We start from the raw sequence: 16124 nt of genomic DNA, 5'->3' as shown, positions 1-16124 counted from the left end.
ATCTAATTTTGATAAGTGCTTTTCGACCACATGTTACTACGTGATTTCTTTAATAATGCTGCAATAAATAATAATGTGTGACCATAACTTGGGAAGCTTTCTCTTTGATGTGCTTTTGGTGCACTATATTTATTTACACTCTTTAAAAGAAAGGTTTCGAAAAGGGAGGTTTTGCTGCGACGCCATTAAAAAACAAACATTTTAGCGATAACTTTCAGTGATCAGGTCTTAAAAGAATCCTTTTCCCCCTTTTTGTTTAGTGTATAAAATGTTTTAATATGCTGAAGAACCTTTTTACACTATAAAGAATCTTTTGTGTGATGGATGTTTAAGGGTCTTAATGGAACCGTCGATGTCAATACATTTTTTTTATTTTTAAGAGTGTACTTCAAACCTCCATGGGCTGCCACTTCATTTTAACAGATGTAGGGGAACAAATAGTTGAAATGAGTCAGTGAAATGAGGTTGGATGTGATTAGATTATGAAGTAATGAGTAAGTTACAAGATTATATCTTAAAAGCAGCAGAAATTAACATTGATTAGTTTCTATTTCCTGTCTGGCTCTTGTTTGCTCTATAAAACAAGCTGGTGAAAACAAAAATCTTCTTTTGTGAGACATTGTCGGTCATGATATATCTAACACAAATTTTGTATTGGAAATAATACAGTTTGTCATGATTATGTAATATAGTTATTCATGAGATTCCCATGAAAACAGCCCCTAAAGCTGTTCTTGAAAGCATATACAGTGCTGGATAGATTACATACAAATTTAGTTACTGATTCCAAATTACATGACAAAAATTGTAGTTAGTAATGTAATCCATTACAATAAACATTTAAGGTAATCTAATCCGATTACTTTTATATTATTTTTGACCTAACTTGTTTATCACATTGATTTTGAATAGGATTGATTTGGCGTAGTATCTGACGGGATGGGCTCTGGGGACGGGGAGGTCTACTGGGTGGTGATAGTTAGCCCTGATCCAATACAAAGATTTCAGCGTCGGCAGAACTGCAGCGAGTAATTCATTCAGTCATGGCCACTCCGGGTCGAAGCAGCAAACCGTGCTGCAAAGTCCATAGTTGGTCCGGTCTTCTGTCATGCACGGTTGCAGAGAACACCGAATAAAGAAGAAGATCAGATTAAGAAAGTCTTTAATTATCCACATGAGCAAACTCAAATCAAGGCAGACAAAGAACCACACCGCAAAAAAATGGATAGAAACAAACTGAAGGTCCATGAAAGTCAGTCAAAAATAACTGAATATATGTTACAAGTATGCAATGTATAAAACATATAAAGGTATACAGTACCTGAAGCCCACACATACAAAGTTCCTTATCAGGATCCTGAAACAAAAGCGCAGGCAGGTGAAGTGCGGTACGTGGGCAGGAAGTTATTTCGAGGTGGGTTGGGAAGCAAATCAGCTGGATCTGTTGGGACTCGGATGGTTTCTAGCAGACACTACACATGCTCTGTTACACAAAAGAGAGACAGCGAGAGAGAGGAGGCAGCTCACTAACACTGATTTAACAAGCTTCAGCCAAGACAGATACCATATTTCGCTGCTCTGACTTTGGAGACATTGGCTGTGTGTGAAATCTAAAAATAAAAATGGTCTATATCGAGAAAAGAAGGCTTTAGGGCATGCGATTTAAAGCCAGATGATTGGGAGATTAAAAGCAGTGTCTGGTAGACTGGTTGAAAGAACTTATTATTCAACGGGGAAATCAGCATTATTCATAAAAAAAATAAATAAAAAAAATTAGCTCAATGGTTCGCTTGCCATTAGATGTGATTTTGGGGTGCCTGAAACTGGTTTGAAACCAGATTTCTGGTTGGGATGTTTTTAATGTTTTTGAAAGAAGCCTCAGATGCTCATTTTTTGAACAAACAAGTAAATGTAAAAACAGTTTACAATTTAAAATAACTTTTTTCTCTCTTTAATTATATTTTAAAATGTAGATCATTCCTATGATGCAAAGCTAAATTTTCAGCATCATTACTCCAGTGTCACATGATCCTTCAGAAATCAACTGGTGTAGTCTCACGTGGCCAGACCTTCAGACTGACAGCAGAAGGTCTGGACTCTATGATCGCAGCTTTAGTTGGCCAAGGACCGCCCAAGAAAATCACCGTTAGTTTTGTTCCGCGTCATGAAGTCGATGCCCGTACAATAACAGACTGGCGTACATTTAATAAATGATCCATTCATGAATGTTGTGCACGTTTACTGGAACAATGGAGCCGCGAAAATCCAGCGTTTAGTTGATCCTGGTAAGCGCTCATTGTCACAGTTGTAAACACGACAGCGTTTTTCTTCCACAAGGGGGTTTGGTGTCACATCATTTGTTTCCAGGCGGGCCATTAAAGAACGCGACACACTCGTCTCCCGGACGTCCTGTATTATTGAACCAATCAGATGACGACTTTGAAAATCCTGAAGTGTTTCCGGTTGAGTGTGCCAGATGCATCAGACGTTCAGCCAACGGGCGTGACGTCTGAGGCTGAGACTAGATCTGGTGCTCAAGAAACATTGCAACAGTTTTTCTGCTAATTTTGTTATACTTTTCCAGAATTCTTTATGAATAGAAAGTTCAAAAGAACAGCATTTGAAATAGATTTTTTTTGTAACATTATGAATGTCTTTGTCACATTTGTCATACAGGTTACAAAGATTTGAGTCTGGCCCATTGTTGTTTGACCATTTTCACTGTTGCCTTCCTCTCTATAAATAAAATATAGCAAATCAGGCAAAACCATTTTTGGGGAACTCGTGTAAAACCTTGAAAGTAGATCCAGAAGACAAGTGTGTTTATTTCTCCCAAGAATTCTGAAGGAGACATCATGGCAACTTTAGGAATGAAAATCCCACCTTACAGTTAAAGAAACTAATGGACTATTTTACTCTAGCTCTACAATTTAGTTTCATGATTTGACTCATTAAACACTGTTTATAATGGTCACAAGATTTTATTCTTGTTTCGAAATACGTTATTAAACTTGACCAACAGTTTTGTAAAGTTTGATCTTTCCTCTTTCAATCAGTACTTCCAAGGCTGGAAATAGTTGCCTAAGGGGTTTTATGATATGAAAATGGCCACCAAGCAGACTGACTTGCCTTAAAGGGGCTTTAACATTGCAGTAGTTTTCATTCCACTACTCCATTTTGCATAAAGCAGAATATCATATATCTCACATGGGTGGCCATGAGCGTTCTGCGTGAGGTGCTACATACTAGCTAGGGATCAAAGACCAGAACTTCAGTGAGTTCAGGAGATGAGAGGAGATGTCAGTGACCCGGGTGAGACTTCTGCCAGTCCCCCCAAGTTGTTATTTTTCGTCTGACTAGAATCTCAGATAAATTGATGGTACTTTAAGGGTTTGACTAAATGACCAAAGACTGTTAGCTATTTAAAGCTGAGGTTTTACGATCAAAGAGACTTGTTTATTTGGCCTTTTATCACTTCCTTTTTTCACCACTAATGTATTTGAGAACTTGTTTCAAAATAGATCAAACATTTGAAGACTCATAAGATAGTAGCGCGAACGTATTAAACTTAATCACGTAACTCATCCCGCACCGTTTGTGCTATACAGACAGAAATTGCGCGGGTTGTTGCGGCCCAAATTTGAACAATAAATGGTCAAAACACTAAAAAAGATTTACATTGAAGGAGCATCCTGGGCTCTTTGACTTGGGTTGTGCATTTCCTTTAGGACAAGTTTATATTCTAATAATGTATTTCGAATCAAGAATAAAATCTCGTGACCATTATAAATAGTATAAATAGTGTTCTACCAGTTAGCAACAACTTCCTGGCAACCGTACCCAACCCAGGCTCATTGGAAAAGACTGAATAGTATTTGCTTGTGAAACAACTCCAATAATCTTTGTTCTATGTTCTATAACTATGATGGGAAGCTTGATGTTTGAAGGTGTTAAAACATCAAAACAATGGTGATTGCATGTTTTAATGAAGATGATTGAATGATGGTGATTTACATTTTTAAAGTAGTTGCACATTTCCTTTAGGACAAGTAGAAACTGCTGTCTGAGGTAAACAACAGTACAGTATAGCTGCCGTTGCATAGATATTGCAGTGCATATCTTTTAAATAATCCAGATACCTTAATATCTCCAATATGAAATATCATCTACTATATACTATCTCAGCATGTAGACCTACATAAAACGTACGTTTACCTTTGTACTTAATAAAAAATTAAAAAATTCGATTACTAGGAAATTTCTTTGAATTAATATTTGATAAATATAATATTAAAGATTACTTCAAAGAGGCAGGCCACATGCTCATGCTGAACCAAAGAGAATTGAACATTGAAAGTTCTTTATGTAAGACCAAGCTGCAGCAAGAAAGGTGACTGTTTCACTTGTTATCAGAATGATTGCCATCTATTTTTTCCTCATTCAGGTTACAGATATATTGGAAAGCAAGACCTACACAATTCTACAGCCAGAGAAACTGTCAAAAAATCATTCGCAAATTATTTGTAATCAGCCAGAAGGAAAGGGCGAATGAAAAAGGTCAGTAGTGAAAGTAGAAATCTCATTACAGTTATATTGCTTATATGACCCCATATTCAATGTGCACTCTACGCTTGAATTCCTGCCAAATGCTCTTTGCCGTCACATGATATTTGTTGTCACATGATCCAGGGCTATTTTTAACCATGTTCAAATGCAAAGAGAACATAGAGCAACCTCTGTTTTGCAGACACAGCCTAAGGGTACGGATAGACATATTGCATTTCCTATAGACAATCAGTTGATTTACTCCATTATCATGATGATTTATGTAAATCATCAAAGTGTTTGCTTTCAATTTTCATCATTCCCAATTTCCCCTGAAATGTTACATCTTCTCAAGGAAAAAAACCCCCAGCCAATTATCATCTGAAAATGCTCGGTGAAGCGAGAGATTAAACATAATGCTTAATCTCTGAACAAGATTAATTCGGTTGGTGGCTGAGCAGTGGTGAAAAAAAAAAATCTATATATTTCCAAATAAAATATGTCTGGACCGCGTTGGACCAATTGACCGGCTGTTAAAAGTGTGAACGGGTGTAAATTGGATTGCCGGAAATGTCAGTCAAAACATCAAAGTTGAAACGGCTGCCAAGGTCACTTGTTTGCCAGAAAGCCTTAAGTCAAACGGCGGCCCGGTTGCTGTTTGAAATGCGGGCCCTTTCGCCTATCCAATTTAGCACACATTTAAATGGTAGAAAGTAGTTTGATTAATTTGCTCTCCCACCTCGTGCGCCTTTGGCCTGCTAATGGACCTGTCTGCATCGCTTTGCTTTTCTAATGACACATCATTCTCAGAAAAAGTCGCTGCCTTTGAAAAAGGCTTTTCTTTGTGGGCTGCCAGAAAAGTTGTAGCTTGTCACTCCCTTTCTCTCATCGCTGATAATCACTACTGACAACTACATGCCAGTGTGCAGAATATCACCAGGCAGCAGTTTAATTACGGCACCAAGGTCATAATGGAGTCCAATTATTACCATCCTGATGACAAATTAAATGAACTTAGTGTCATTAGGGACACTCATTACTTCGGCAAATGTCTGCTTTTGCCTCCTCATGGTTCCCAGACTGATTAGAGAGCAAGTCCTGTCTTACTAGACATGGAAAGTCATTTAAAGTTACTCCTCAGTGCAAATACCGTATCTAATCTTCTTTTTGTTAGATCATACTCATTTCAGTGCCATGCATGTGTTAGCCACATATCAATATAATTTTATTTTTTGGCTTTAGTGATAGTCTAAAGCCAAAAGCCAATTTTAATATCATCACTGTCTATCATATTGACTTGAGGTCACTAAAGCCAAAAAAGAAAACTGATAATTATAACCGGAAAATGTGAGTGGCGCTTGTCTGTGTAGTGGGTGGTTTCTAGTGTGATGCTTGACTTTGACAACATAATCATGAGGTTCTTTAGGGCTCCGCTCTATGATATAAATGTATTTCTACATGTTGGTATGCCACTTGATTTACATATTAATAAGCAGCTTGGGTATTATGGGTGGTTGCTAAGTGGATGTTAGGGTGTTCTGAGCAGTTTCTAGGTCGGTTACTGGACTTAAATTGGTAAAATTTTGTTCAGTCTCTCACTAATTTCTGTATAACGTTAGTGTGTGTGTGTGTGTATATATATATATATATATATATATATATATATATATATATATATATATATATATATATATATATATATATACACACACACAGTATAATACAAACACAGTATATATACACTCTTGCCGGCCACTTTATAAGGTACACCTTGCTAGTACTGGGTTTGACCCCCTCTTGCCTTCAGAACTGCCTTAATTCTTTGTGGCAGAGATTCAACAAGGTGCTGGAAACATTCCTCAGAGATTTTGGTCCATATGGACATGATCGCATCACACAGTTGCTGCAGATTTGTCGGCTGCACATCCATGATGCGAATCTCCCGTTCCTTCACATCTCAAATGTGCTCTATTGGATTGAGATCTGGTGACTGTGACTTGAGTACAGTGAACTCATTGTCATGTTCAAGAAACCAGTTTGAGATGATTTGGGATTTGTGACATGCCACATTATCCTGCTGGAAGTAGCTTTCAGAAAATGATACAGTGGTCATAAAGGGATGGACATGATCAGCAACAATACTCAGGTCAGCTGTGGTGTTTAAACAATGCTCAATTGTTACTAAGGGGCCAAAAGGGTGCCAAGAAAATATCCTCCACACCATTACACCACCAGCAGCCTGAACCGCTCATACAAGGCAGGATGGATCCATGCATTTATGTTGTTTATGCCAAATTTCTGCAGAAATCAAGACTCATCAGGCCAAGCAACGTTTTTCCAATTTTCTATTGTCCAATTTGGTTGAGCCCGTGAGAATTGTAGCCTCATTTGTCTGTTCTTAGCTGACAGAAGTGGCACCGGTGTGTCTTCTGCTGTTGTAGCCCTTCTGCTTCAAGGTAGGATGTGTTGTGTGTTCAGGGATGCTCTTCTGCAGTTATATGAGTTACTGTTGCCTTTCTATCTGCTCGAACCAGTCTGGTCATTCTCCTCTGACCTCCGACATCAACAAGGCATTTCGCACAAAGAACTGCTGCACACTGGATATTTTCTCTTTTGGGTTTACCTCTGTAAACTCTAGAGATGCTTGTGTGTGAAAATGTCAGTTGATCAGCAGTTTCTGAGATACTCAGACCAGCCCGTCTGGCACCAGCAATCATGCCATGTATAAAGTCACTTAAATCTCCTTTCTTCCCCATTCTGATGCTGAGTTTGAACTTCAGCAGATTGTCTTGACCATGTCTATGTGATGGAAAAATTCAGTATTACTTAATTTTCATCGTTTTCCTAACTGTTAATATCATTTAGTCATATGTTTCTGTGAGGATCTCTTACAGCTGAAGGGGACATAAAAGAACAAACACAATAATGCCAGATGGGCCAGGAAAGAGAACAACCACCTGGGGCACGAGAAAGAGTTTTAGTTAAGGAATACAGGGTGTCGTATAATAATAGGGTCCCAGGCCCCCTCCTGAGGGAAGCAGGAGGTCATTTAGATTGTAGATGAAGGCCTTTTGACTTCTCAGGGACAAAGAATAGCATGTGTTCTGGGGGGGGGGGGGGGGACCAGTCCATACCAGCTTGAGATATAAGATGTCTTTAAGGAAATTTACAGAAACTGGGAAAGGAGGAGTCAAGAATGTCAGAAACCTGTATAAAATGTCTATGTTTCATTGAGTCCACTAGGTCATTCTATTTCACATCTGGGTGGCTGCGGCTGTGAAAAGAATCCTCAAAGAATAAACCTTTTCTCTTTAAAACAATTTTTGCTTCTTGAAAGTTTCTTACACCTTTGATGCTGTTTTTATTAATCTCTGAAAATTGCTTTTACATCTACATGCCTAAATGCATTGAGTTTCTGCCATGTGATTGGCTGATTAGATATTTTAAGTTAAACAGGTGTAGGCCTACCTTATAAAGTGGCCGGTGAGTGTATATATCAAAAGTGAAAGTAAAGACATTTTATAATGGTAAAAATATATATATTAAAAGATGAATTTTACTTTCATCAAAGAATCCTGAAAAAAGTTTCCCAAAAAATCATACAAATTTAAAGCAGTGAAAACGTCTAGGTTACGTATGTAACCCCAGCTCCCTGATAAGGAAACGAGATACTGCGTCATGAAGTTGACACAATGGGGATGGCATCAGTATGATCGGTGTCTGAAGCACACCTATGACGGACTGCAGTCCATGACGTCACAACTGGAGCGCCCATCAGTATAAAAGGGCAGCCGAAATACACATCATCAACACTTTTGCCTGAAGGAGATGTGCAGGCAAGCCTAGGCATGGCAACAAGACATGCGTCATGGAGTTGGCACTATGGAGAACCAATACCCACTACGCAATGCTAAGAGAATGCCTGCCTTGGGAATCTAAACTGTGAATATGCACAAATATAATGGGCATATCATAAATTGACTGCACTGATTACGAATCAGAGTACATCAACCCCAAGGGAACATTCAAAATTACTTGCATATAGTGGCACCACTCCCTAAGCCAATATCTTTCAATAGTAGGAGAAGATACCCAAGCTTCTATGCTTTATAGTAAGGGAAGTCCCAGCCTTTAAAACATTACTCCCTCACTTGCGGGACAGCCGTCAGTCTTATAAGGCCCCAAGAGCAGAGCTCTTAGAAAATATGGCTCAGCTATATCAGCACCTCAACAAAGCCCTTAGGGAGTAGCCTACCAAAGGGGCAATATAAACTATAACCTTCGATATTACCACTACTTCCAAGGGGAGAATGCAACCCTCATCTTCTTCAGAAGGGAAGCAAATATGAGAACGCCATAATATTATTGCCAAAGACTCTCACCATCAAAACACAACCCCTAGGGAAAACGCAGGGGAGCTTCAGTTCTACTTAAATGCCTAGAGCAATTAAAAAAAGAGTGCTCTAGCTGGTGCTTCTCCAGGACCCATAAAAGACTCCATTCACTCGTCTAAGTTATACAGTGCAAAATAACAAGGAGGAATACCACCAGGCAACCATCCACAGGGGAACGTACAAGAGCATGCAACCTGCAATCATGATGTGCAGGGCCCCACAGGCCTGTCTTGCCTCCGCAGGTGGTAAGCAGAGGCGGAGGACTTATTTGACAACATCCACCTCTACTCTACCTATCTGCGACCCTGCAATCGAAGCTGCCATGTTACTTCAGCAGACACGCGGCCTAAACCATGAAGTGCAAACACTTCATCCCTTTTTAAAAGAAAAAATCAAGTGAGAAGGGAGCTCCCTCGTCACAACTCAAAACAGTTGCAGCTCCCTTAAAGGTATAGTTCAATCAAAAATGAAAATTATGTCATTATTAACTCACTGTCATGTCGTTCCAAACCCGTAAGTCGTTCGTTCATCTTCAGAACACAAATTAACTTCTTTTTGATGAAAACTGAGAGCTTTCTGTCCCTCCATTGACAGCTACGCAACTACCATTTTGACGCTTCAAAAAGTTCATAAAGAGATCGTAAAACTAATCCATATGAATTGAACGGTTTAGTCCAAATTTTCTGAAGAGATACAATCGCATTTTATGGAGAACAAATTTCATTTAGCTGAACAAACACTAGATATTTATCCCTCGGGAGAGAATCCAACAATAGCAGAGCTTATACCGTAAATGCATCCTAATGAGCACATCCAGCTCCCTTGGGAGTGAAACGTGCTCCAACAGAGTGTTATCTTACACACACATACAAACAAGCGGTTCCTGAAGATAAAAAAGCTGATGGCGTGTATTACAGGCACTCTTTTATCCTCGCGGGCGCTCCACGTGTGACGTCATGGACTGCCGTCTGCCAATGATTTATTGGTGCGTGTTTACACGTGACCAGGCAACTCCATCAACTCCAGCCCATAGTATCAACTCCATGACACAGCATCGAAGTTCTGCTTCGAAAAGGAACTGTTTTCAACACTGATAACAATAAGAACCATTATTAATAATTGAGCACCAAATCAGCATATTAGAATGATTTCTGAAGGATCATCCCAGACAGCAGCATAGCGTTGGCCCAGATCCGGCCCACATCTGGTACACGTGGATTCCACACGGCCCAAATGTGGGCCGGATCTGGGCAGACACTATGTTTCTGTCTGGGATGAGACACTGAAGACTGGAGTAATGATGCTGAAAATTCAGCTTTGCCGTCACTGGAATAAATTACATTTTAAAATATATTAATATAGAACTGCTATAACTAAAAATGCAAAAAAGAAACATAATTTGCCAGATAATGAGACTTATTAACCCACTATTCTTTAGAAAGACACTCATTGCTGATGTTTTACCTGATTTGACCATCATTTTCAAATAGCCAGGAGAGGCAAAATGTAGAATGACTTCTTGTGACTTCATTTTGTGTGTGTGAATAGTCAATCAACACACCTGTCCGATCCATTTACTGGTGTATGAGGCACACTGAACACACAGGATGCAGACTTTTCCTGACACTGTGCTCTTGAAATCCATCCAGGATCCAGGATCGAAATGATGTCAAAAATATAATCAATAGAAGTTCTCAACAAGACCTTCTCAAGGTTAACTGAAGCATCACTTTCCAGGTATTGAGGTGACACTGAGCAGCCCTCTTGAGAAACCTATCTTTTTTAGATAACATACATAATAGTTTGCACATCACAACTATATTATTTGACTTGAGCATCATACTCAGACAACAAAGGAATAGAAATGGAGTGACTTCTAGTTTAATTTAACATGTGTGAATAGGAATGTTGTCACTCACATACCAGTCTCAAATAATCCAGAAAACAATAAATCATGGTTTCAACAAAAATATTAAGTAGCACGTTTTCAACATTTGATAATAAGCAAAGTCTTTTGAGCAGCAAATAAGCATATTAGATTTTTTTTTTTTTTTTCTAAAGGATCATGACTGAAGACTGGAGTAATGATGCTGAAAATTCAGCTTTGCCCTCACAGAATAAATTACATTTTAAAATATATTAAAATAGAACTGCTATAACTAAAAATGCAACAAAGAAACATCATTTGCCAGATTATGAGACTTATTAACCCTCTATTCTTTAGAAAGACACTCATTGCTGATGTTATACCTGATTTGACCATCATTTACAAATAGCCAGGGGAGGCAAAATGTAGAATGACTTCTTGTGACTTCATTTTGTGTGTGTGAATAGTCAATCAACACACCTGTCCGATCCATTTACTGGTGTATGAGGCACACTGAACACACAGGATGCAGACTTTTCCTGACACTGTGCTCTTGAAATCCATCCAGGATCCAGGATCGAAATGATGTTTGGCTCGAGGTCATGGTGCAAAGGACCCTAGGTTGATTTTACTCCGAACCATCCCTTTAACATGTGTGAATAGGAATGTTGTCAGTCACATACCAGTCATACCATTTCCTGTCATACTGTATGTGGCAACCTGATAAAAATAAATAAAAAGAAATGCTGTTCTTTTTAAATTTCTATTCATCAAATAATCCCAAAAACAATAAATCATGGTTTCAACAAAAATATTAAGCAGCACGTTTTACATTTTTTTATAATAAGCAAAGTCTCTAGAGCAGCAAATAAGCATATTAGATTTTTTTCTAAAGGATCATGTGACTGAAAATGATTAATGATGCTGATAATTCAGCTTTGAGCGTCACTGGAATAAATTAGATTTTAAAATATATTCAAGTAGAAAAAGGCTATTTATTTTATTTTTATTTTTATATTATTTCACAATATTACTGTTTTTTACAGTATTTTCATTAAAATTAATGTTGTCTTTGGTGAGCATATGTAAATATATACATATTCTTAAAATGCACTTTCATAATTATACATTGTTGTGTATAAAATATAAATACATTGATGTACCAAATTTAAAAAATCAAGTTTTGTATTTGTGTTGCAACCCACTGGTAGTTGGCAAGCAACCTAATTTGCAGCAGATTAATATGGAAATATTATGTTTTATTAAGTACAAAAAAACGTACTCGGTTACTAACGTAACCTCGGTTCTCTCTAGAAGAGGGAACGAGTACTGCGTAAGATATCTTACGCTAGGGGAAAATCCTTTTCCGCGAGATATTGAAGCCAAAAATTATCCTTAATTTTGTAATAATGCAAAACGCGTTGCAGCAGCAATGCAGACATAGGCGAGACAGCTCGCGCGCCTATTGGCTGCTCTGCGGCAACTGCAGCAGCCTATCGAGCGAGGCCTGGCGTGACGTCAGACCCAATCAGGGCACTTCGCGCCCGCTGCGTCACGTCCCGCCGAAATGGGCGTGGTCTAGGCCTATAAATATCGCTCGCAGGCAGCTATTATCTGGTTTTTCATCATCGAAGCAACCAGAGCGTGTGCATGCACGGCAAGATACGCAGTACTCGTTCCCTCTTCTAGAGAGAACCGAGGTTACGTTAGTAACCGAGTACGTTCTCTTACGAGAGGTCTCTCGTACTGCGTAAGATATCTTACGCTAGGGGACCCAATGTAAAACGCTGTGCATGCTGAGATCTGACACCAAAGACCCAAGGGCGAAAGCCCGGGGTACATATAGTGCACAATCACTCAGTGAACTCACAGGGAGTCCGGGAAGAAGGAGGGGTGCAGCCTCACTTTTCCACATAAAGTAGCGTCGATGGGACGCGAATTTCATCATACAGACAGGGCGGGGTACGGCCTGAACTGATGGGGAAAAATGTGGGTCTTACACAGTTTGCCCAGCTTTATACTGTCGAACATTGAGCTGTGCTCAGCAAACGCAGCATTCTGAGCTGAACGCATCAGGTCAGATAATACTGGTAGTTTAGACCGACAGCAGCCTGGCCTGCAGGGCGGGAACCTCTAGGTTATAAAACCTTATAAATGTAGACGGGGAGGCCCAGCCTGCCGCCATACAAATATCTTGCAAGGCAATCCCACTTGACCAGGCCCACGAAGAGGCCATGCCTCTTGTGGAGTGCGCTCTGACACCCAAAGGGCACTGCATGCCCTTGGAGGCGTATGCCAGCGCTATAGCATCAACTATCCATCTGGATAGGCTCTGTTTCGACGCGGCTAGTCCCTTAGAACGTCCGCTAAACGAAACAAAGAGCTGTTCCGTCTGTCTGAAAACAGACGAGCGAGACACATAAGCTCGTAATGCCCTGACTGGGCAAAGGAGGCTCGCGTCTCTTTCCTCATCAGGGACCGGTAGGGCTGACAGAGAGATAATCTGTGCCCTAAACGGTGTGTTGAGGGATTTTGGAACATATCCGTGCTTAGGTTTGAGTATAACTTTTGAGTCATTGGGCCCAAACTCCATGCACGCCGCGCTCACAGAGAGCGCGTGCAGATCCCCTATGCGCTTCACTGAAGCGAGAGCCAGCAAAAACACCGTTTTGAAAGACAGGTGTTTCAAATCGATTGACTGTAAAGGCTCAAATGGCGCACCTTTCATGGCTTCCAGAACCGTAGAAAGGTCCCATACGGGGACTGAGGGAGGTCTGGGAGGATTCAGTCTCTTAGCCCCTCTAAGGAAGCGGATGACTAAATCGTTCCTTCCTATTGACTGACCAAGCGTTGTTTCTGAGAACGCTGCTATAGCCGCCACATAAACTTTGAGCGTGGAGGGGGCCCTGCCCCCATCCAACAGCTCTTGTAGGAAGGAAAGCACCTCCGTCACATCACAGTTTGTGGGTGACACACCACGGGCTGTGCACCAGCCCGAAAACACTGACCATTTCGAAGAATAGAGTCGTCTTGTAGACGGAGCTCTAGCCTGCGTGATCGTGTTTAATACTCCTTTAGGGAGTCCAACATGTACCCGTTGATGGCCCAGACATGAAGGGACCATAGTTCCGGGTGAGGATGCCAGATCGAGCCGCGGGCCTGTGAGAGGAGATCTCTCCTCACTGGTACTGGCCACGGGGCAGTACTTGCTAACTGCATCACGGCTGGGAACCAAGGTTGGTTTTTCCAGAACGGTGCTACCAGCAGTACTGAGCATCCTTCTTCCCTGATCCGTTCTATCACCTGAGGCAGGAGAGAGACGGGGGGAAAAGCATAGAGCGGGCGGCGGGGCCACACATGGGCCAGCGCGCTCCTGCTCTTGGAGAAAAATTCTTGACAGTGAGCGTTTTCTTGAGACGCAAACAGGTCCACTTCCGCTCTGCCGAATTTCTTCCACAGCAGCTGGACTGTCTGTGGGTGTAGAGACCATTCGCCTGCCGGAACATTGTTCCTGGACAGTCTGTCCGGTCCTAAATTCAAGATCCCTGGCACGTGCGCTGCTCTGAGCGAGCGCAGGTTGCACTGAGCCCATACCAGGAGGCGTTCTGCCAGCCTGTACAGTTTCTCGGATCTGATGCCGCCCTGGCGATTTATGTAGGACACCACAGACATGTTGTCCGAACGGACCAAGACGTGGTGACCTTTTATTTGGGGACAAAAACGCGTCAGCGCGTTGTCTACTGCCAGCATTTCGAGGCAGTTTATGTGCAGGAGCTTCTCCCGTTCTGACCACTGGCCGAAGAACGGTCTGCCCTCGAGCAGCGCTCCCCATCCCGAGGTGGACGCGTCCGTGGACACCACTTTCACCCTCGAGGAAGTCCCCAGGCTTACACCTGATTGGTACCAGTCGTTCGCTTTCCAGGGTTTCAGAGCTGTAACGCATTTCTGATTGACCCTGAGGCGAAGCAAACCGGGTGCCCACGCTTCGCGTGGGACTCGCGCTTTCAGCCAAAACTGCAGCGGGCGCATGCGGAGCAGACCCAGCTGGAGCACTGACGATGCTGAGGCCATGAGACCTAGCATCTTCTGAAATTTCTTGAGCGGGACAGACGCGCCGCAGCGAAAAGAGTTCGCTGTGCGTCGAATGTCTACCGCGCGCTGTTGTGATAGTCGCGCTATCATGGATAGTGAGTTCAGTTCTGTGCCCAGGAAAGATATTTTCTGACTGGGTTACAGGGAGCTCTTTGCCCAATTGACACTCAGACCCAAATCCTCGAGGTGATCGAGTAAAATGGTCGTGTGTTCTATGAGCACTGCGCGAGATTGCGCTAGAATCAGCCAATCGTCCAAATAGTTCAGCACTCGCATGCCTCTCATTCTGAGGGGTGCGAGCGCCGCATCCATGCACTTCGTAAATGTACGGGGTGCTAGGGACAAACCGAACGGCAGGACTGTGTACTGATATGCCTGGCCCTCGAAGGCGAATCTCAAATATCGCCTGTGACGTGACGCTATCTGTATTTGAAAATACGCGTCTTTCAGATCTATTGACACAAACCAATCTCCTTGGCGAATCTGCACAAGGATTTGCCTGGTCGTGAGCATCCTGAACTGTCGCTTCACAAGCACTTTGTTCAGTTGCCTTAGATCTAGTATGGGTCTGAGACCCCCGTCTTTTTTCGGTACCAGGAAGTATCTGCTGTATAGCCCTCCCTCGCTCTGATCTTGAGAGAGAGGTTCTATGGCCCCTTTGCTCAATAGTTTCGTCACTTCGGCTCGAAGTAGATGTGCTACTTCTGTTTTTACCGTGGTCTCGACGCGCGCCACATAGCGGCGAGGGCGTCGGCGAAACTGCAGCGAATAGCCTCTTTCTATAATGTTCAGCACCCACTTCGAAAACCCCGGGTAGCTTTGCCCATGCGTCTGCATGGATAGCTAGGGGTCGAATACGAAGCGCGCTCCGCTCGCTCAGCGATGGAGAAGCTTCGGTGTGCTGTAACACAAGCGTGTCGCTCGTGACATTTGAGGCATGGGGCGCGCTGATGACAGCGGGCAGATTGCCCGCGCTCGACTCCTCTGCGGTGGTTAACCGCGAGGGGGAGGGCTGGGCGGTTCCCGTGGGAACTGTCATGTCTATGTGTGGATGTGGGCGCGGGACAGCGGGCACATTTATCACACCGAAAGCATCGTTCGCTTGCGTGAAGCGAGTGCACGTTGGTTTCGTTTTTACAGAAACCGTGAGACATGCATAACGTGGTGTTAGTGGGCACATTCACCATGTTTGAAGCGCAATCGGTCTGAGCCGATTCATGTGCGCG

At 42.0% G+C, this 16124-nt stretch overlaps 2 protein-coding genes across 2 annotated transcripts in view; one reads left to right on the top strand and one right to left on the bottom strand.

Annotated features, from left to right (window-relative positions):
- Positions 1-16124, top strand: part of drd1b (dopamine receptor D1b) — a 37431-nt gene that overhangs the window by 3819 nt on the left and 17488 nt on the right. The window contains exon 5 of the mRNA XM_082141362.1: positions 4445-4557. The gene's annotated coding sequence lies outside the window, so the exon portion shown is untranslated. The remainder of the gene's footprint in view (positions 1-4444; positions 4558-16124) is intronic.
- Positions 12083-15012, bottom strand: LOC309478081 (uncharacterized protein). The gene is made up of 2 exons (XM_082141532.1): positions 14612-15012; positions 12083-14543 (listed from the first exon to the last, which is right to left on the bottom strand). The coding sequence occupies exons 1-2, from the start codon at positions 14986-14988 to the stop codon at positions 12902-12904; spliced, it is 2019 nt and encodes a 672-aa protein (XP_081997658.1). The 5' UTR covers positions 14989-15012; the 3' UTR covers positions 12083-12901.

Source organism: Leuciscus leuciscus (assembly GCF_965113295.1).
Source record: "Leuciscus leuciscus genome assembly, chromosome: 16".
NCBI lineage: Eukaryota > Metazoa > Chordata > Actinopteri > Cypriniformes > Leuciscidae > Leuciscus > Leuciscus leuciscus.
This window is presented reverse-complemented; position numbering and strand designations above follow the sequence as displayed.